General features: G+C 37.0%; 1 protein-coding gene across 1 annotated transcript in view; it reads left to right on the forward strand.

Annotated features, from left to right (window-relative positions):
• The first annotated feature begins 7,665 nt into the window (after window positions 1-7,665).
• The window catches only part of HFM1 (helicase for meiosis 1), a 132,092-nt gene continuing 116,179 nt past the window's right edge, over window positions 7,666-23,578 (forward strand). The window contains exons 1-3 of the mRNA XM_081224097.1: window positions 7,666-7,850; window positions 15,627-15,739; window positions 17,263-17,572. Of these exons, the coding sequence (XP_081080223.1) occupies window positions 7,780-7,850; window positions 15,627-15,739; window positions 17,263-17,572 (494 nt within the window). The 5' untranslated portion in view covers window positions 7,666-7,779. The remainder of the gene's footprint in view (window positions 7,851-15,626; window positions 15,740-17,262; window positions 17,573-23,578) is intronic.

Genomic DNA, 23,578 nt, shown 5'->3' on the forward strand with positions numbered 1-23,578 from the left:
GTGAGCATTGCTTAGCTGCCTCTCCTCCACAGCCTGGTCCCCACAGCTTCTCTTGCTGCTTCGTTCTGAGTCTGCTGCTCCCCGGATGTGAATGAGTCTTTCTCCTGTGCCTAGTACTGGGGGTGAGGGGGGTCTTAACCTTAGCAGTAAGCTACTTTTATTCTTTGTGCACTTCAACATGCCCACCCTTCCTCCAGAAAGTTATCTCATGTTCTCAGGCCTGGAAGCAGACAAGAACAGCCAGAATTGCCAAAGAACATCTTCAGATTTAGCCCTTTCCCTTCTCTGGTGATTAGTAATGGTGGCAGTTGTTGTGAGAAAACTGATGTGTCTATTTCTCTTTGTGGTGGCTTCAGACTCTGGGCAGACGTGGATGCAGCACTCCCAGCTTTGTTCCAGGGATCACCAAAAATGTTAAAATATACGCTATTACATGCCCTGTGCTTTCTCAATGCTTTGACATATTTAAACATGAGATAACCCATGCTTAAATGCATTCTAACTCAATATATATCACAAATGAGTAATTACCTGCCAGTTGTAATAACATCTCTCACCACTCTCTCCCCCTTCCTGGGAAGGATTCTAGGCAGATGCATTATTATTGTTTCTTCACGGTGTTTCTTATTTCTGTTATTCTGTCCGTATCCCAACCTGTCTAGTATCTTAACTGGTTACTTGTAACACTGAAAATCTCTTTATTTGCAATTATGATACAATGGTGATACAAAATTATATCACCTCTAGAAATGATTTTATTTCTAAGTAATATGTAAACAACTTAATCTTTGATCATATTACTGTGAGATCTTGCCAATTACTCTTTTGTCTTTGATAAAAAAATGCCTATTCTTAAATCTGTTTTATACTCTGATCCCTGATATTTAGATATCTTTTAAAATGTCTGTCAGTGGCTTTTAAAAGTTCCCTCAAAGAATCTTTTTGTAGATGTAATATATCCCATGTTTCATTAAGATGGTCTTACATAAGATGCTGGATGCCAGAATCGTGATTGTAACAGTCAGGTGAAGCCTACCTCCTTCAGATACTAACCATCTGAAGGAATGTGTTAATTCCTATTTATGCTGGGACTTTATAATAATGGTAGAAGAATTTGTTCAATTTGTTACACAAATCTAAGTACAACTACCCATAGAGAATGCGCACTGGTTATCCCTCTCCCATTTACTCATTCTGAAGAAACTGGTTTTAATTTTTAATTAGGAAATAATTCTATTCCAGTGTGGAATACTGCTATTTGTCCCAAAGCCGCTGTTCTGGGATGTTTGCTTCTTACTGCAGGGTTTGTGTTACCACATTTTAGACTCTACTTACATAATTACACAAAAAACAGCCATTGAATATTGAGTCTTTCTTGACTAATTTCTATGGAAGGCTTATATTCTTTGTAATAATACACTCGGGCTAGCTGTGGCTGGGGTCTGGGTCTAACTGGAGCACCCTATCTGGCAGTCTCATTAAAATCAACATTCTTGGCTTTGGAGAACAGAAGATACTTTAAATTCATTTTGGCTGAAGAAGTCAACTTCTGCCTAAAAACAAGCAAATGGATCTCCCAAAATATGGGTACTAGTCTCTTCTGTGTCATCATTAAACATACTCCTTAGAAGCTGGAATTCAAGGAATTACTTTCTAATTAACATTTGTCTTTTATTTTCTTGGTTACATAGAGACTTACTAAATCCTTCCCCAAAGAACAATTAACCTTTGATTTTCATTCATTCATCCTTTTTCTATTTAAGCATCTACTAAATGTATAGATAGCACTGGACTCTTCCACACACAATTGTGCATAACCCTCTAAATTTTTCTTTCCGCCCAAGAATCCCATCATACCAGACTTGATTTCTTTTCTTTCTTTTTATTTTCTCAGATATTAACTGTACAATTTTCAGAGTCTCCCAAATGGGCTTACTTTTTCTTTTCCAAGTCTGACAACAACACAGCTGTCATCCAGAGAAAAACAGTCCTGAAACTACATCATGTCTTGGTTCCTGCTTCTCTAAAGCCATCAGCACCAATATTTCAATATCAGTTCCTCCTGATCAGAGTTTAAAAAGAGTGGAGGTTACAAAGTAGAGAAAAGTTTTGATTATGCTGAATTTATGAGACAGAACCTATGGCATCAGTTGTATCAGCAGAAAACTATCTTCCTCCTGTGTCATGAATACCTATTATTTGTCTTTCAAGCTCTTCCAGTCTTTCAAGAAACTATATTTTGACAACACCCCCCACCTTTATTTGAAATAAATACACCTTGTTAGTCCATGGCATGCCCAAAATGGATCAAAGATGTAAACTTAAGAGCCAAAACTGTAAATCTCTTAGAGGAAAACATTGGAGTAAATCTTCATGATATTGGAATTTGGCAGTGACTTCATGGATATGATATGAAAAGTACAGGTGACAAAAGTAAAAAGATAAATTGGACTTCACCAAAATTAAAAACTTTTGTGCATCAAATGATACTGTCAAGAGAGCAAAAAGAAAAACTACTAAATGGGAGAAAATATCTGTAAATCATATATCTGATAAAGATTAATATCCAGAATATTTTTTAAAATATATAATAAAAAGATAATAATCAATAAAAAAATAATAAATAACACAAAAAATTGGCAGAGGACTTGAATAGATATTTCCCTCAAAAGATATTAAAATAACCATTAAGCACATGAAAAGATGCTCAACATCATTAGTCCTTAGGGAAATGCAAATCAAAACCATAATAAATAAGATACCACTTCACATCTGCTAGGATGACTAAAATTTGTAAAAGATAGAAAATAACAAGTGTTGACAAGGAAGTGGAGAAATTGGAATGCTTCTGCATTATTAGTGTGACTGTAAAGTGGTATACTAACTGTGGAAGACAGTTTGGTTGTTTTTAAAAAATTAGAGTTATCATATGACCCAGCAATTCCACTCCTAGGTATTTATCTAAATAATTGAACGCAGGGACTGAGAACAGATTTTTTTTTTCTGCTTCAGATGTTTTTAATTTATTTTTTAAAACCTTTTTATTTTGGGTGCTTCCTTGGTGGCGCAGTGGTTGAGAGTCCGCCTGCCGAGGCAGGGGACACGGGTTCGTGCCCCGGTCCGGGAAGATCCCACATGCCGTGGAGTGGCTAGGCCCGTGAGCCATGGCCGCTGAGCTTGCGCGTCCGGAGCCTGTGCTCCGCAACGGAAGAGGCCACAACAGTGAGAGGCCCGCGTACCGCAAAAAAAAAAAAAAAAAATATTTTGTATCGGAGTATAGTTGATTAACAATGTTGTGTTAATTTCAGGTGTACAGCAAAGTGATTCAGTTATACATATACGTGCATCTATTCTTTTTCAAATTTTTTTCCCATTTAGGTTGTTACATAATATTGAGCAGAGCTCCCTGTGCTATACAGTAGGTCCTTGTTGGTTATCCATTTAAAATACAGCAGTATGTACATATCAATCCCAAACTCCGTAACTATTCCTTCCCTCCACCCTTCCCCCCTGGTAACCATAAGTTCCAGAACAGATTTTTACAATTTTTATAGCTGCATTTATTCACAATAGCTAAAAGGTTGGAAACAACACAAATGTTCATCCGTGGCTGAAGGGATAAACAAAATGTGGTATACACATACAAATGGAATACGCAGCCTTAAAAAGGAATGAAATTCTGATACTTGCGACAACATGGATGAACTTTGCAAACATTATGCTAAATGACATAAACCAGACACAGGACAATACTGTAAGTTCACTTATATGAGGTACGTAGGATAAGCAAATTCTTCAGGAGGGAAAGTAGAGTTACCAAGAGCTGGGGGAAGGATTAAGATTTCTATTCAATAAGAATAAGCCACAGTACCCTGAGAGCCATATATTAAAAAGGAATTACAAACTTCTGGAGAAAAGGAGAGGAGGGAAGGTTGGGGGCCCTGGCGATCCATTGCTTGGAGCTCGGCTTAGCCAGGCTGGGGGTCCTCCGGAGACCGGTGAATAGGTGCTCGGCTCTGAGGGCCGGCGGGAAGGGGAGAGCGGGCAGCTGGGACGGCAGCTGGGGAAGGTGGGGACTGGGGCCTGTTGCGTCTCACAGGGAGGAAGGGACGGGAGAACGGGGACCCCGCGGGGAGAGGGGTCAGGGTGGCCGTGGGGAAGTGGTTGAGCTTCCCAGCAGAGTGTCGGGCGACAGCCGACGGGCGCGGCGAGGTGTAGGACCGCCGGCGCGACCCCGACAGCGACCCCAGCCCGCGCGGCTCCTTAGCCGCCTTCGCGTCAGAAGGGGCGGGCGAGGCCTGAGGCGGCTCCGCCTCTTGAGGGGCCGGCTGGCGCACTCTTTTGCTTTGATGGCTCCTGGAGCCCCCCCATGTTTACTTCCAAGTGTGTTTCCCTCCCGGGGCGGGAGCTGGTGGCCAGCGCGCGTGTATCCGCGTGTCCACAGCGACGCGACCTGCAGCCCCGCGGGCCCGGTGCCGGCGCCCGCGCTCGGGTCTCGGCCACTCACCCGGCCGGAAGTCTTCCACCCTGCGCCCGCGAGTCTGGGGTGGGCGTTCTCGGATTTAGGGAACATCACGGGGGTATTTTTTTCTTCAGACCCAGATTCGGTTCCTGCTGGAACTTCCCGGCCCCGTGGGTCCCCCGGGGACGTGGTGGAGATCAGGCGCTCCAACTGTAAGGACCTCTCGGCCGAGACTCGGGGTATTAATTTGTTCCCACGTTCATTCTCTTACTTTGTCAAATTCCCTGCAGTCATTTGTGATGGTTGGTTTTTCCAGTGAATGTTGGTCTGAGTCTTCACTGATTACCGGTTTCTGGCAAATCAATATTTCGTATCTGGGTTTCTGCACTTTAGAAATAAGTATATTTCTGAGAGTAAAAATTGTAAGAGATAACTAATAGATCTGAACATCTTATACAATAAGGATTATAGAAGGTAAGAAGATGCTAAATTGTCACTAAAATAATTAGGTAAGGTGCAGGTCATTTCAACAATCAACAAATTATGTAGTTACAGAAACAGTTTAAATATTTTAAGAGTTATTAGTTAGAGCAGAAGCAAGCACTTAAAAAAAGAAAACATAATTTTATACCACATGCTGAAACTAGAACTTTGTAAAGAGTAATCTAATGTGGAAACTTAGAAAATCTGACTCTAAACCTAAAACTTAAAATTAATTAATCCAAAATCTATCATCTCCTACAATAACAAACTCATATTGAAATATGGTAACGTCCCTTGTAGGACCTATGTTTAGAAAAATATATTTATTTACATAATTCAAGTGCTGAATCCCACGGTCTTTTAGAACCTTCATGATTTGATTACGTGAATCCTGAATTAGAAAAACAAATCTCATTTTTAAACTGAATATTAAAGATTGGAGGGTAAAATTTTAAGCCTCAGAATTGACGGAAAATTATTTTTATTAAAAATTATTTTTATAAACTGAACATTGCTAATGTATTTATTCCACAGTGAATTGTTATGGACCATCTGCTATGTATCAGGCACTGTTCTGGGTTATAGGAATACATTAATGAGTAAAAAGTCCCTGCTTCCTCTACAGGGAGAAAGATAAACAACTGAACAGTTATAAATTAGTGCTGTGAAGAAAAATAATGCAAAGTATGGGGATGGAGTATTTTAGATAAAGGAGGTTTTCTTTCGCAGGACTGCATCAGAACTAAAATATATACATAATGTTTTTATTCTGGACCCAAACAAGTTATATCCTCTTTTATACCAGAACTAGGAGTCAAATCAAAAGTTCTCTTGAAAATATTTGCTGTTTATATAGGAGGTTTTTAGATTAATTTATGAAATAATTTTTTTCGGAAAGAAATATTTTTAATTTGCAGTTTTATTGTTTTGTTTGCAGCTTCTTTTAGAATACAGAGTTCAAACATGTGCGTGTCAGCCTTAAGAGTTTCTACTTAAATTCTGAGGTACCATATAAAAGTGGTCTGGAGTGTTTTAATTTGGAAAACTCTTTTTGTTGTTTAAAATTATATAATTTTCCTAAGACTAGAAAGGGAATATTTTATTTGTTACTTTTTGGATAATATAGAAACATGATTGGCATTTTTATTTATACTTTATCGGGTAATTGTTTTCAGCTTCTGAAATTCTTTACTTAAATAAGTTGTTAAAGACTCCAGTTAGCAATTTCTGAGTGACTCCCTTCTGCCTCCCACCCTGTTATCCTAGGCTTCTATTGTCCACATAATTAAGTTGTTTTAGACATTTATAGAACCAGGCTAATTTGTTTCAACTTTACTGTTTCTTTTTGTTGGTGACTAAGCGATTAATAAATTGAGAAGAATGAAGAGGACGACTAAGCTAAACAGGTGGAAAGGGGAAAAGCCCAATAACTAAACCAATGAAAAACCCCACAGTATTCTGATAAAGTAAGAACAGTCCTAATGTAATCAAATTTAGCCCTCTTGTTAGTAGCATTTTGTCAAGGGGTGCATGTGGAAGCGTTCCTCTTTCCCCCACATACTTCCACGTGTGTTTCACTATCACATCAGGGAGGACTCAAAATTGAAGGGACTGGACTTCCCTGGTGCAGCAATCAATCAATCGATCAATAAATAGGTACATACCTACATACAAACATACATACACACACACTGCTCTGAGTTGGTAATATGGATTTCTCCACGAGATGGCGCTCATATAGTGTCTGATTTTAGTTTCCATCCTAAGGAAAGCTTTGCAATGTATTAACTATCACAGAATAAATAGAAATGTGATTTTATATTTTATGGTATGTGCGTCTGATTTCATGTTTTGTCATATAGAATCTTATATCATGTTTCAGAAATTAGAAAAAAGTTGAGATGTAGTGTTGATGTGCAGGGGGAAGAATTACAATGTATGTATCTGTAGAAATAGTTCTACTGTCTCCTGTTAAATTTGAGGCTTTGTTCAGCCCTAGATTTTTGCTATATTCCGAGGTAGCCAGTGCTGAGTGTTTTTATCCTTTACATTTAGATAACATCTTTGGATGTAAAAATTATCTTTTTAAAAAGGAATGTAAACATTTATATATATGTTATGTAATATAATGTAAACATACATATATATGTTAAACTAGTAAATTTGTTTATTTTGATGAATTCAAACATATATAAAAATAAACATTGAGGAACTCCACGTACCTATTATGTAGCTTTAGCAATTATCAACTCATTGCCAATCTTGTTTCATCAATAACCCTCAACATTTCTCTCTTTATTTTGAAGCAAATCTACTCTATCCCTTGATTTTGAAGGAAATCCCTGCATATGTACACAGCATATTGTTAGAAACACACACATTCACAATAAAATACACTATCATAACTCAAAAATAATGGTATGAACAAAGTATTTTAGGAGCCCGAAAAGAGCCATTAATTCTGCTTTTGGGTAATTCAGAGAAACCTTTGAAGAAGAAATGGCATTTGACCTGTGCCATTAAGAATGGGTAGGAATTTGTCAGGTGGAGAATGGATGAAAACACACTCTTAAGCATTGGTGCAGAATGGAGAGAGGTACATATGTGAATATGTATGAATGAGTGGAGAACAGAGAATAATGTATTTGAATATTTAAGCACTTTGGAGGAAGTTACAAAAGATGTTGCTGAAAGGCTATCTGTGGTTATTTTGGGAAATTAATGATTATAGTTTATGGATCCAGAAATTTTGTTTCTACATCTTTGTAAATAGAATATAAACTACTTTTTTTTGGGTTATTTTTTAGATTTGTGACAAAGTCCAGTTTTTAACAATGCTGAAATCAAATGACTCCTTGTTTTCCTTGGATAATTTGTTTTTTGACAAAACAGATGAAGCTGAAAAGTAAGTCTGCTTTAAAGAATGATAACAGTATATTGCTTAAGTGTTTTTGATTTTTAGGACATTTTAGTTTTCTCTCTGGTAAATTTATAAATAAAAAATGAGGGATCAACAGAATGTTATTTCAGGTATATGCTTGGTAAACATGGAATTCAGATATAAAGGAGTAACTGAAGTTTAACATGTTACATGTTACAATTTTAAAAACAGAGTAGATTCTTGTCTATTTGGCTTTCATTCATTTGCATTTCTGGTTTGTTCAGATTATTTTTTGGCTAAAGTAAACACTGAAAGTAATAGTCAAAGAGTAGCTCAGGACAAGGAGTGATGATGGCACCTTTTGGAAACAGAAAGGGCAGTGTGCCAAAGGCCAAGTGTGATAGGCAGATTCAGTGCAGGCAGGAAGTAGGGGTGGAAATAAAGATGTGGTACCAAAGGAAATATGAATGGGGAATAGGGAGTCTGTTAAATACTGGCTTTTATGGATTTTCACATGTGAATCACTTTAATTCTAAGTTTTCTATGTATTTGTTCTATCGTATTACCCTTTTTAATGAAGCATTGAGTAAATTATTTACTGCTTCATTTATTCTTCCATTCATTCAAATATTAATTGAAATATTGACTGAATGCTGAAAGGGATATAAAAAGAATGAAACAGACTTTTACTTTAAAAAACTTAAAGCCTATTTGAGGTTAAATACACATATAGAAAGGTCATTCATAAATAATGTGACCATGTAATTCAGACTGGGACACTTTTAAGAGTGAAAGAGTACAGCCAAATGAAGCAACAGGTGTTAATCAAGACTGACCTGGGCAAATTTGGAACATATGGTTGCTCTTCTAACAATACAAAAAAAAAAAGTGCAAAGCAAATTATAAGCATATATTTATGCAAAGAAATTTCAGATTTGGAGAGAGACTTGGCCCAGACTGTTTAGGTCAGGCTTTATGGTAGTTGGGGGAGACTTCAGGCCTTGAAGGACTGGATAATTCTTTTTTAAAAAAAAATATTTATTTATTTATTTGGTTGCACCGGGTCTTAATTGCGGCAGGCAGGCTCCTTAGTTGTGGCACGTGGGCTCATTTGCTGTGGTATACGGACTCTTAGTTGCAGCATACATGTGGGATCTAGTTCCCTGATTTTGTGAATGTAAGATTAGAAATGGATTTTGAGTGAGCATACGCTCTGCTGCCTAAAACAATGCCTGGCACACAGTACTCAGTAAATAATTGTTGAATTGATTAATGAACGAAAAAAAAACAGTTGAACTTCTGTAGTTGGATATAGGGGTAGTGTCGGGTATAGGGGTAAGCCAAATAAAGAAAATAGTTTTGAACAAAGATAAGGAGGGACAGAATGTATTATCTGTTTGGTATACAAGTAGTTCACTTTGGTCTGTACTATAAGGGACATGTAGGAGAATTGAAACTGTAACATGACCTAAGGCCTCTAGAAAGTTTGGTGTTATTTAGAAGCCATTGAAGGATTTTGAATGGAATAACATGAAAACAATTCCAAATTAATGCGATAGGAGTATATGAAATATAGAGAGAAAGCCCAGAGGCAGTGAGGTCAATTAAAACACTATTGTTCTCAATCAGACCTAAGTTGCTTAGAGCCTTGATTAGGATAGTGCTAATGGAAATACAAGGAAGCGATGTATTCAAGAAGCTTTATAAGGAAGATGCAATAAGAGACAGTATGTGTCTGGATATAGTGGGTAAAAGACTGTACTATGGCTTGGATTCTGGGTGATGGGGAGAATGATGACACCTCTGGAAAATACAGAAATCAAAGAAGATTTGATTTTATGGGGAGGCTGAATAGAGAGCTAGATGTGTGCTTTTTGTATCTTGTTAACATCTTTCTTGGATTTTCAGGAATAGTCTCTGTGCAGAAAAGAGTTAATATACCAGGCCCAAACCACTATCTTTGAAAAGGCCTACTTGTAAGGTTGGCCTCTGGCTGGAGTCTGAGAACTTGGATTTTAGGAAGATTCCTACCGTTAACTGATAAATTAGCTCACTGTGTAAAAACTGTTTATAAAAATAACGTGGTTTAGGGCTTCCCTGGTGGCGCAGTGGTTGAGAGTCCGTCTGCCAATGCAGGGGACACGGGTTCATGCCCCGGTCCGGAAAGATCCCACATGCCGTGGAGCAGCTAGGTCCGTGAGCCATGGCCGCTGAGCCTGTGCGTCCAGAGCCTGTGCTCCACAACGGGAGCGGCCACAACAGTGAGAGGCCTGCGTACCGCAAAAAAAAAAAAAAAAAAAAAAAAGCTGGGGGGGTTTATAATGAACATCTGCTCTTCTGGGAATCTGGAATTTAGGTATGTGCCAGAGAGGGATGCCTACATGAATAGCCCTCAGTAAAAACCCTGGGCATTAAGTCTCTAATGACTTCCTTTGTTGGCGACATTTCATGTGTGTTGTCACAACTTGTTTTTGGGGGAATTAAGCACATCTTGTGTTACTCTAGTGGGAGGGGACCTTTGGAAGCTTGTGCCTGGTTTCCCCTGGACTTCACCCCACAGTCATCAGTAGGACTATATGCTGAGTCCTGTAAGTTGTCCTAGGGAATCATTGACCCTGGCAGTGATCTTGGGGACTCTGTGACATAGTCCTAAATTTCAGTTGCTTTGGTGTATCGTCAGACAATCTGTCAGACATTGTCAGGTGATGTGTTGCAGATTTTTGATTTAGAAAATAGAGATGTAGTAGCTATGTTTGAGGAGCTGTGAGGCAGAAAATTGAAAGACTGGGCCTCTCACTTCTGGGAGTTTAAAATCCTAAATAAAGAGAGAAGAAAAAATCATAAAATCCTTGGGACTTGGCTTAGACAGTTTATGTGGTATTCTTCTCAACTTTATTTTGTTACCTGACACTTACCTTTTTCTTCTAATTAAGGACAAGCCAACTTTGGTTGGAAAGGAAACATTAAAACATTATCTATTAATAGGATCACAGTTGAAAGATAAGGAACTGTAGTTAACAATGCAAACAGGGTGACAAAAATCTCATCAGTTACTGTAGGTTTACAAAGTGATTGTCAGTTTCAACTGTTTTCTTGGATATTCCGTGGTTATAGATGGTTCTGGACCAAGAATATTTGGGTTAAGACATTAATTTGTAATAATGTTTTAGGAGTACTCTAGAATACCAATACTGGTGTCATTTAGACACTTGTGACCCATGATTAGATGTCAGGTGTATCATCAGTAATTTGTTACTTGTATTGGTTAAGATGCTAAAGTTTCAGAATGATTTACTACTTTCTTTTTCATATTGAAGCAGATTTAAGATTCCTGTCACAAGCATTTGAATTGGAGAAAAGAAAATGGAGTTATAGCCATTATTTAGGTAGCATATCTCGCATAGCAGTGTCATTAATTACATGACACACAAGGAAAAAAAGAATGCTGCTATATAGGGATAAGTCAAAGTCACCGCAGAAAGGTAGTATATTAAGTTTAAGAGTCTGTAATTGAGTAATGTTTCATTAATAAATACATAGTTTCTTTTTTTTTCTTAAATAAAATTATTTTATTTTAGTTTTTATGGCTCTGAGAATTCACATTTTAAAAAACACATATGGAGAGGTATTACAAAACATTTAAGGTAGGCCATGATTACATTTATTTGTTCATAGGCTGTGTAAATCTTTTTCTTTTGAATTTTTGAATTTTATTTACCTTTTTATACAGCAGGTTCTTATTAGTTATCCATTTTATACACATCAGTGTATACATGTCAGTCCCAATCTCCCAGCTCATCCCACCACCATCCCCATCCCCCCGCCACTTTTCCCCCTTGGTGTCCTTACGTTTGTTCTCTACATCTGTGTCTCAATTTCTGCTCTGCAAACCGGTTCATCTGTACCATATTCTAGGTTCCACATATATGCGTTAATATACGATATTTGTTTTACTCTTTCTGACTTACTTCACTCTGTATGACAGTCTCTAGATTCATCCACGTCTCTACAAATGACCCAATTTCATTCCTTTTTATGACTGAGTAATAGTCCATGGTATATATGGACCACATCTTCTTTATCCATTCATCTGTTGATGGGCATTTAGATTGCTTCCATGACCTGGCTATTGTAAATAGTGCTGCAATGAACATTGGGGTGCATGTGTTTTATTGAATTATGGTTTTCTCTGGGTACATGCCCAGTAGTGGGATTGCTGGGTCATATGGTAATTTTATTTTTAGTTTTTTAAGAAACCTCCATACTGTTCTCCATAGTGGCTGTATCAATTTACATTCCCACCAACAGTGCAAGAGGGTTCCCTTTTCTCCACACCCTCTCCAGCATTTGTTGTTTGTAGATTTTCTGATGATGCCCATTCTAACTGCTGTGAGGTAATACCTCATTGTAGTTTTGATTTGCATTTCTCTAATAATTAGTGATGTTGAGCAGCTTTTCATGTGTTTCTTGGCCATCTGTATGTCTTCTTTGGAGATATGTCTATTTAGGTCTTCTGCCCATTTTTGGATTGGGTTGTTTGTTTTTTTAATATTGAGCTGCAGGAGCTGTTTATATGTTTTGGAGATTAATCCTTTGTCTGTTGATTCGTTTGAAAATATTTTCTCCCATTCTGAGGGTTGTCTTTTCATCTTGTTTATGGTTTCCTTTGCTGTGCAAAAGCATTTAAGTTTCATTATGTCCAATTTGTTTATTTTTGTTTTTATTTCCATTACTTTAGGAGGTGGATCAAAAAAGATCTTGCTGTGATTTATGTCAGAGTGTTCTTCCTGTGTTTTCCTCTAAGAGTTTTATAGTGTCCGGTCTTACATTTAGGTCTCTAATCCATTTTGAGTTTATTTTTGTGTATGGTGTTAGGGAGTGTTCTAATTTTATTCTTTTACATGTAGCTGTCCAGTTTTCCCAGAACCACTTATTGAAGAGACTGTCTTTTCTCCATTGTATATCCTTGCCTCCTTTGTCATAGATTAGTTGACTGTAGGTGCGTGGGTTTATCTCTGGGCTCTCTATCCTGTTCTAATGATCTATGTTTCTGTTTTTGTGCCAGTACCATATTGTCTGGATTACTGTAGCTTTGTAGTATAGTCTGAAGTCAGGGAGTCTGGTTCATCCAGCTCCGTTTTTTTCCCTCAAGACTGCTTTGGCTGTTCGGGGTCTTTTGTGTCTCTGTACAAATTTTAAGATTTTTTGTTCTAGTTCTGTAAAAATGCCATTGGTAATTTGATAGGGACTGCATTGAATCTGTAGATTGCTTTGTGTAGTATAGTCATTTTCACAATATTGATTCTTCCAATCCAAGAACATGGTATATCTCTCCATCTGTTTGTATCATCTTTAATTTCTTTCATCAGTGTCTTATAATTTTCTGCATACAGGTCTTTCGTCTCCCTAGGTAGGTTTATTCCTAGGTAGTTTATTCTTTTTGTTGCAATGGTAATTGGGAGTGTTTCCTTAATTTCTCTTTCAGATTTTTCATCATTAGTGTACAGGAATGCCAGAGATTTCTGTGCATTAATTTTGTATCCTGCTACTTTACCAAATTCATTGATTAGCTCTAGTAGTTTTCTGGTAGCATCTTTAGGATTCTCTATGTATAGTATCATGTCATCTGCAAACAGTGACAGCTTTACTTCTTCTTTTCCAGTTTGGGTTCCTTTTATTTCTTTTTCTTCTCTGATTGCCATGGCTAGGACTTCCAAAACTATGTTGAATAATAGCTGTGAGAGTGGACATCCTTGTCTTGTTCCTGATCTTAGAGGAAATGCTTTCAGTTTTTCACCATTGAGAATGATGTTTGCTGTGGGTTTGTTGTACATGGCCTTTATTATGTTGAGGTAGGTTCCCTCTATGCCCATATTCTGGAGAGTTTTTATCATAAATGGGTGTTGAATTTTGTGAAAAGCTTTTTCTGGATCTATTGAGATGATCATATGGTTTTTCTTCTTCAATTTGTTAATATGGTATATCACATTGATTGATTTGTGTATATTTAAGAATCCTTGCACCCCTGGGATAAATCCCACTTGATCATGGTGTGATCATGAACCTTTTAACGTGTTGTTTTGTTTGATTCTGTTTGCTAGTATTTTGTTGAGGATTTTTGCATATATATTCATCAGTAATATTGGTCTGTAATTTTCTTTTTTTGTAGTATCTTTGTCTGGTTGTGGTATCGAGGTGTCCTTCCTTGTCTCTTGTCACATTCTTTATTTTAAAGTCTATTTTATCTGATATGAGTATTGCTACTCCAGGTTTCTTTTGATGTCCATTTGCATGGAATATCTTTTTCAATCCCCTCACTTTCAGTCTGTACGTGTCCCTGGGTGTGAAGTGGATCTCTTGTAGATAACATAGATATGGGTCTTGTTTTTGTGTCTATTCAGCGAGCCTGTGTTTTTTGGTTGGAGCATTTAATCCATTCATGTTTAAGGTAATTATTGATATGTATGTTCCTATTACAATTTTCTTTTTTTTTTTGCGGTACATGGGCCTCTCACTGTTGCGGCCTCTCCCGTTGCGGAGCACAGGCTCCGGATGCACAGGCTCAGTGGCCATGGCTCACGGGCCCAGCCGCTGTGCGGCATGTGGGATCTTCCCAGACCGGAGCCTGAATCCATGTCCCCTGCATCGGCAGGTGGACTCTCAACCACTGTGCCACCAGGGAAGCCCTACCATTTTCTTAATTGTTTTGGGTTTGTTTTCGTAGGTCCTTTTCTTCTCGCGTTTCCCACTTAGAGAAGTTCCTTTAGCACTTGTTGTAGAGCTGGTTTGGTGGTGCTGAATTCTCTTAGCTTTTGCTTGTCTGTAAAGCTTTTGATTTCTCCATCGAATCTGAATGAGATCCTTGCTAGGTAGAGTAATCTTGGTTTTAGTTTCTTCCCTTTCATCACTTTAAATATTTCATGCCACTCCTTTCTGGCTTGTAGCGTTTCTGCTTGGAAATCAGCTGTTAACCTTATGGGAGTTCCCTTGTATGTTATTTGTCATTTTTCCCTTGCTACTTTCAGTAATTTTTCTTTGTCTTTAATTTTTGCCAATTTGATTACTATGTGTCTTGGCATATTTCTCCTTGGGTCTCTCCTGTATGGGACTCACTGCATTTCATGGACTTGGGTGGCTATTTCCTTTCCCATGTTAGGGAAGATTTTGACTATAATCACTTCAGATATTTTCTCAGGTCCGTTCTCTCTCTCTTCTCCTTCTGGGACCCCTATAATGCGAATGTTGTTGCGTTTAATGTTGTCTCAGAGGTCTCTTAGGCTGTCTTCATTTCTTTTCATTCTTTTTTCTTTATTCTGTTCCGCAGCAGTGAATTCCACCATTCTGTCTTCCAGGTCACCTATCTGTTCTTCTGCCTCAGTTATTCTGCTATTGATTCCTTCTAGTATATTTTTCATTTTAGTTATTGTATTATTCATCTCTGTTTGTTCTTTAATTCTTCTAGGTCTTTGTTAAACATTTCTTGCATCTTCTCGATCTTTGCCTCCATTCTTTTTCTGAGGTCCTGGATCATCTTCACTATCATTATTCTGAATCCTTTTTCTGGAAGGTTGCCTATCTCCACTTCATTTAGTTGTTTTTCTGGGGTTTTATCTTGTTCCTTCATCTGGTACATAGCCCTCTGCCTTTTCATCGTGTCTGTCTTTCTGTGAATGTGGTTTTTGTTCCACAGGCTGCAAGATTGTAGTTTTTCTTGCTTCTGCTGTATGCCTCTCAATAAATACATAATTTCTGATGTTATATCTTTATTAACATATATTCATACTTTTATATTTTATATAGCCATCCAGACAATGAAAAATCTTTGGATTGGTTTCTGCCACCTGCTCCACTGATTTCGGAAATTCCAGAGACTCAAGCATTAGAGGAAGAAATAGAAAGTCATAAACTGTTAGGTAAATTGTCACATATTTTTTGGGAAGCCAAACCCATTCAGCTCGTTTCAATGTAAAAAAGTCTAATATTGAAATATTAATTCTTTTATTTTAATGGAATAAAATGAAAGTTAGAGACCCATTCAAAATAGTGCTTAGCAAATCTTAAAATCTGAAACATTTTCCCTCTCCATACTTACATATACATACATATTTATATTATATGCATAAAATATACTATCACACATACCTGTTATATTGTTCTGTGAATTTGTTTCCTCTTACCGTGAAAATTGTCAGTGCTATTTAGTTTTTGCCTTATCCTTTACTAAAGGTAGGATCCTCTCATTTAGGAAACCAGATTCATGAAATATATTGAGTGAAAAAAACAAGATGCAGATTATATATAGTTTGTTACCATCTTTACAAAGCTAGAAAACAAGCACACTCAAACAGTATATGTGGTCTAATGTGATATTGTTGGTAAAACTGATTTTTAAATTGAGTGGTAGGTTCATGCATGTACATTTTATTATTAAGCTTCATAATTTTAATATATTTTATATATGAAAATACATATTATATACTCTTGTATGTACCAAATCATATGTAGAATTATTACATATATAAAATATGATAATTCTCTTATATGTTATAATAGAATACACACCCATATATAATACATATTTGTAGTAGTATAGTATGTACACCTAAATGATAAAGCAAATTTAAGCCATGGGCTTCCTTGGTGGCGCAGTGGTTGAGAGTCCGCCTGCCAATGCAGGGGACACAAGTTCGTGCCCCGGTCCGCGAAGATCCCACATACCACGGAGTGGCTAGACCCATGAGCCATGGCTGCTGAGCCTGTGTGTCCAGAACCTGTGCTCCACAGCGGGAGAGGCCACAACAGTGAGAGGCCCGTGTACCGCAAAAAAAAAAAAAAAAAAAAAAAAATTAGCCCTAATGAGGCCTCCAGACTCCTTCCAAACCTTTCAGATAAAGTCTCTGTAAAGACACCTTTAAAATTCTGTCACCTTGATGAAAGCATTCCTTTATCTTAATTTTAGAAACAAGATTATAAATTTAAAAGCATTGTGTCATGTATTTTAATACTGAATCTATTCAGTAACATTTTATATGATTGGTTACTGTATTTTTGTGTATAAATTATTTATATAAAATTTTAAATCTTCATAATTATACAATTATATCATTTGTAGTAGATAAATACTTAAACATTATAATTATGGTTATTTCTGTGGGTCAGAAATTAAACCTATTTTATAATGTAGGTTTAATATAAATTTCAAATTTAATTTCATTAATTCTTAACTAATTTCTGAGTATCCTGTAGTGTTATGATATACCATAAGAGTAACAACTACCTGTATTTCAAAATCACATATAGTATTACAGATTATCTTGTTCTTTTCATATTTACCTAGTAAGCTGTTTTGAAAAATTTTATTAAATTTCTCTATCATCATTTTGAAAATTTGTTTTCCAGGAGAACATGTAGTAATTAAAATATTCCATTTTTGTAGGTCAGAGAAAGAGGTCAAAAATGTTACCATCAAATTTGAAGATCACTAATGAAGACACAAATTATATTTCACAAACACAAAAATTCCAATTTGCCTTCCCTTCTAATGAATATGAAGAAGATGATCTAAATTTTGGAGGGGCAGGTAACAATGACTTACATGTTGCTGGCAAGCTGACATATGGTTCTTCTCAGAAATGGAAAAATCACACTGGTACTGAGATAGCACTTGAGAAAAATGTTCCGGATGATACAAAGTTAGTTAATTTTGCACAAGATAAAGGAGAGAGCATGTCAGCCTTCTGCAAGAGGTAATTAATTAAATGAAGTAAATAATATTCAATGATAAAGTTGAATATTTATGTGTATGTCCAGACGTATGAAGTATGGTAGACTCTGAATGAGAAAAATATCAACAACAAATAGAGTCTACCAGGGACTTACCTGGTGGTCCAGTGGGTAAGACTCCGTGCTCCCAATGCAGGGGGCTGGGGTTCGATCCCTGGTTGGGGAACTAGATCCCGCACGCATGCCGCAACTAAGAGTTCACATGCTGCAACTAAGAAGTCTGCACACCACAACTAAAAGATCCCTCACACTGCAACTAAAGATCCCGCATGCGCCAACTGAGACCTGCTGCAACCAAAATAAATAAATAAGTATTAAAAAGCAAACAAAGAAAAAACCAGAGTCTACTATGTACTAGACGCTCTGTTAACTGTGGGATTCTAGCCATAAGTTCTTGCCTTCAGAGAACTTAACTGTTTATTTAGGGAAAGGCAGATGGTAAATAAAAATAATTGATTGAATACTTTTTGCACCACAATTATTTTGATGAGATACATGGTTAGAGCAGAGGTTCTCAAACTTTTTGTTTTCAGGACCCCTTTACCCTTAAAAATTACTGAGGATTCCCATAGAGCTTTTGCTTATTTGGGTTATATCTATTGATATTTAACCATATTATAAATTAAAATTACGGAAAAAAGTTTTATGGAAATTGTTTTGATCATATGAACTCTCTGAATCTTGACCATCGTTTGAGAACTGTTGTTAATATGAGGTCCTAATGTGCTCTGCACAATCAGGGAAGACTTTCCTGAGGAAATGGTATTTAAGCTTAACATTAAAGGAGGAATAGAATCAAGCTGAATGCAAATAAAGAAGGAGAGTGTGCCAGGCAGAAGGAATAGTATGTGCAAAAGTACTAAGGTAACGCAGAGCTTGGCTTATTCTTAGAAATTTTTCTTTAGTTTAAAGTAAGAGAGAATGCTAAGAGATAAAGTATGGAGGGGCCAAGTCATTCAGAGTCTTGTAGGCCATGAAACACTTTGTACTTTTAAGGCAGTGCTTATTAAACTGTGGCCCATGAACTCTCTGCATCAGAATTACCTGGAGTGCTTGTTAAAAATTTGGATTCCTGGTTTCTACCTTAGATGTATTGAATCACAGTCTGGATAAAGGTGGGGATGGGACCCAGGAATCCAAATTTTTAACAAATTTTCTAGGTGATTGTTATGCACACTAAAGTTTGAGAACCGTTGTTCTAAGGTCCTGGGTTTTAAGCAGAGGAGTAAAATTAGATTTTCTTTTTTATTTAATGTCCATTTTGGCCCCAGTATGATAAATTAGAAGAGAGCTAGAATACATTGTGAAGGGTCACTTAGGCTATTTTATTAGTGTAGGTGAGAGAAGATAGTAGCCTGACCTAGGACGGAGATAACAGGAATGAGAAAGTTCAAAGTTATTTAGGAGATAGAATTCCCACAGGACTTAAATGACGTTTGGATACGAGACCTGACTCCTAGGTTTCTGGCTTGAGCCAGAATGATGAAGGATGATAGTGTTCTTTCATGATACAGAAAACTGTAAAGGAAGAATAGGAGAAGGTGGTGAGTACAGATTTGGACATGTTGATTTTGGGTACTTACAAATTGTCCAAATAGACAATTGGATGTATGGGTTAAGGATTCAGAAGAGATCTAGTTGACAGTTTTTGTTTTCTCTGTGACATAAGAGACAAAGTCATCTGTGGAGTTTGAGGGGAAAAGTGGGGGTATTGAGCAAGTATGAGAAGAGTGGAAGAAATTGTGGAGAATGGGAAAGCAACTAATTAGAATAATGGTAGGATTTTTGGACACTGTAAAGGGCCCAGTTGAGGTTGATGTCTATGAATTGAAAAATAAATTTTATTAACATGTAATTCACATATCATAAAATTCATTATTTTGAAGTGTACAGTTCATGGTTTTTAGTGTAGTCACGGAGTTGTGCAACCATCACTGCTCTCCAATTTTAAAATGTTTTTGCTGCCCCCAAAGAAACTCTATACTCATTAACAGTCCCTCCCCATTCCTCTTTCCCCCATCTAGCCCCTGACAACCACTAATCATTTTCTGTTTCTGTGGGTTTACCTATTCTAGACATTTCATATAAGTGGAGTCATACAATATCTGACCTTTTGTGTCTGGCTTCTTTCACTTAGCATAACATATTCAAGGTTCATCCATGTTATGTCATGTATCAGTATTTTATTCTTTTTTATGGCCAAATAATATTTCATTGAATGGGTATATCACATTTTGTTTAATGATCTATCAATTGATGGACATTTGAGTTGTTTCCACTTTTTGGCTATTATGAATAATGTTGCTATGAACACTCATGTATACGTTTTTAGGGGAGTGTTGACCTCCTGGGAAGTCAAAAAATGAAGTATAACTTTATAGTTGGCCCTCTCTATCCGCAGTTCTGCATCAGTGGATTCAGCTAACCTCAGATCGTGTAGTACCGTAGTAGTATTTATTGAAGAAAAAAAATCCCAGTATAAGTGGTCTGGTGCAGTTTAAACCTATGTTGTTCAAGGGTCAAATATATTTTAATTCTTTTGGATTTATACTTAGAAGTGGAATTTCTGGGTCATATGGTAACTCTATATTTATCTTTTTTGAGAAACTGCCAAATTGTTTTACAAAGTAACTATACCACTGAACAGTCCCACTAGCAATATATGAGGAATCCGATTTCTCCACATCCTTGCCAGCACTTGTTGTCTGTCTTTTTTATTATAGCCATACTAGTGGGTGTGATGTGTACTATTGTGGTTTTGATTTGCATATTCCTGCTGACTAAAGATGTTGGGCAACTTTTCATGTGTTTATTGGTTATTTTTATATCTTCTTTGGAGTAATGTCTATTCAAATCCTTTGCCTGTTTTTTTTTTTTTCTTTTTTTTTTGCAGCACGCGGGCCTCTCACTGTTGTGGCCTCTCCCGTTGCGGAGCACAGGCTCCAGATGCGCAGGCTCAGTGGCCATGGCTCATGGGCCCAGCCGCTCTGCGGCATGTGGGATCTTCCCGGACCGGGGCATGAACCCGTGTCCCCTGCATCAGCAGGTGGACTCTCAACCACTGCGCCACCAGGGAAGCCCCTTTGCCTGTTTTTTTAATTGCATTGTCTTTTTATTGTTGAGTTGTAAGTGTTCTTTATTCTGGATAAAAATCTCTCATCAGTTATATGGTTTACAAATATTTTCTCACATTCTGTGTGTTGTTTTTCACTTTTTTGTTTGTATCCTTAGCAGCCCCAAAGTTTTTAATTTTAATGAAGTTAAGTCCAATTTTTCTAATTTTTGACTGGACTTTTGGTGTCCTATGTTGATTGGACTTTTGGTGTCCTATCTAAGAAACCATTGCCTAATCCAAGTTTGCAAAGACTTACTCCCACATTTTCTTCTGAGTTTTATAAATTTAGCTCTTAAATTTAGATCTATGATCCAATGTGAGTTAACTTTTCAATATGGTGCAAGGTAGGCATCCAACTTCATTCTTTTGCACATATATATCCAGTTGTTAAAAAACAAAAACAAAAACTATTCTTTCCCCATGGAATGTCATGGCACCCTCACTGACAATCAATCAACCATAAATGGAAGGTCTGGGGGTTTTCTTACACCATCCAATTATCTGATTCATCAACACCAATGGGTGTCCAACAATTCAATTCAATTTTCATACTAACTCCTGGAGTTAGCATCAGACCACATGGGTTAAGGGTTCAGTCCCTTGCCCTACTTGAAATGCCAGCCACAAATAGGGTGGCAGGCTACTGACATTTCTGTCTTGCAGACTACAAATTTGGGAGTTCCCACTACCCCACATTAGATGTAATAATTTGCTAGAATTACTCACAGAATTAGAAAAATGCTTTACTTATGTTTACCAGTTCATTATAAAGGATACAACTTAGGAACAGCCAAATGGAGGAGATGCATAAGGCAAGGTATGGAGAGGAAGAGTGTGCAGAGCTTCCATACCCTCTCTGAGTGTGTCACTCTCTCAGCACCTTGATGTGTTACCAATCTAGAAGCTCTCTGAACCCCCTGTCGTTTAGGAATTTTTTATTCATGGAGGTTTCATTACATAAGCGTGATTGATTAAATCATTGGCTATTGGTGATTGAACTCAATCTCCAGCCTTTCTCCCCTCCTTGGATGTTGGGAGTGGAGCTGAAAATCTCAACCCTCTAATCAAGTTTAGTTCTTTCTGGTGATCGGTCCCCATCCTGAAACTGTCTAGGTGACAAGAGTCACCTCATCACCTCACCTATTATGAATAACAAAAGATGCTTCTATCACTTCTGTCAAGCAGGGAATTCCAAAGGTTTCCGGAGCTCTGTGCCAGGAACTGGGAACAAAAACCAAACATATATTTTCTATTATACCACATAAAGGTTTTTTTCCATGCTCTCAATTCTATTCTATTCATCTGTATGTCTGTCCTTATGCCTGACATAAGGATATTTTTCACAATGGCATATTCTACACTTTCTTGATTGCTGTAGCTTTGTATTGATAGTAAAGTTTTACATCAGGAAGTGTGAGTCCTCCAACTTTGTTCCTTTTTTTCAAGATTTTGCTATTCTGATTTATTTGCATTTTTGTATGAATTTTAGGATAAGCTGGTCAATTTCTGCAGAGAAGCCAGCTGGGATTTTGATAAGGATTGTATTGAATCTGTAGGTAACCTGATGACTATTGCTATCTTAATATCATTAAATCTCCCAATCTATGAACTGGGATATCTTTCCATTTATTTAGGTTTTCTTTAATTTCTTTCAAAGATGTTTTGTGGTTTTCTGTGGACAAGTCTTATACTTATTTTGTTAAATTTACTTATAAGTACTTTATTCTTTTTGATGTTATTTTAAATGGAATTTCAGATTGTCCATTGAAAGTATATAGAAATACAGTTGATTTTTGTATATTGATTTTGTTTCTTCAGTCTTGCAAATGATGATTTTGAATTTTAATATAACTCATCTACCTAACAGTTGTACTTTTTCCAGTAATGTTCCACCACCCAGCTGCAATTATAAAAAACAATAGGTAGTTAGATTCATCTAGAATTGCACATTTGTAAGATAGTATGATAAAAGGCTAAAGGGGAAGAGGAGCTTAACATATTGGTAAGAGAGTGGTTGAAAAGATAGGTCATGGTATTAAATTCATTAAAGGTATGTGAGAAAAATGAAAGGGAAGATGGTTTGGGAAAAAATAAGGAGGTTAATTATAGTAATTTTGTTCTTTGACCTCACTCGTACCTTGAGCAAACAAGCTAAAAGGATAGGAGGTTGTGTTCAGAGAATGATATGTCGGAATCATTGATTTGAAAGGAGGAGCAGTTCTGGATAATGATAATGTCTAAGGTGAGAGAGTAGGTGACTGAGATCATGTGAGGGAGAAAGCCACTAAAGATAAAAGCCTAAGAAACTGAGAGAGTAGGATTTCGAATGGGTTGTCTACATGAGTGTTGAAGTAACCCAGATGATGGCAGAGTTTGGGATTGAGAGGAAAAGATCCTAAAGTGACCAGAGGTTGGTATATGATACCTGCCATGAGGAAGGTTACAAGGTGATATAGCTAGACAGCACAGATACTTTTGTGAGAGAGTGGAAAAGTAATGATGTAGATTTGGGGTGGAGAAGAAGACTCTCAACCATCAATACATTGGATGTGGGAGAGTTAGCAGTTTTTTCCACTTAAGAGTTTTTTAAGGAGCAAGAGTTTTCCAGGACAAATAAATATTTTTGTTAAGACCAGGAAGTAAATATAAAATTCAGTAAAGAAGCTGAGGATATGGAGAATGTGGAGTGGGAGTTCCAGAGGACCTAGGAAGAATCTGAGGTTCAGAGAATTTAGATAACTAGTATGTGGATAATATTTTTATGGTTTGAAAAACCTATTTCAAACTCTAAAGTCATGCAGCTAGAAAGTGGAGGAGCTTTGGATTTATATTCAGGTTTGTCTGATTCCAAAGT

This window comes from Mesoplodon bidens (genome assembly GCF_964165515.1).
Source record: "Mesoplodon bidens genome assembly, chromosome: 2".
NCBI classification, from domain to species: domain Eukaryota; kingdom Metazoa; phylum Chordata; class Mammalia; order Artiodactyla; family Ziphiidae; genus Mesoplodon; species Mesoplodon bidens.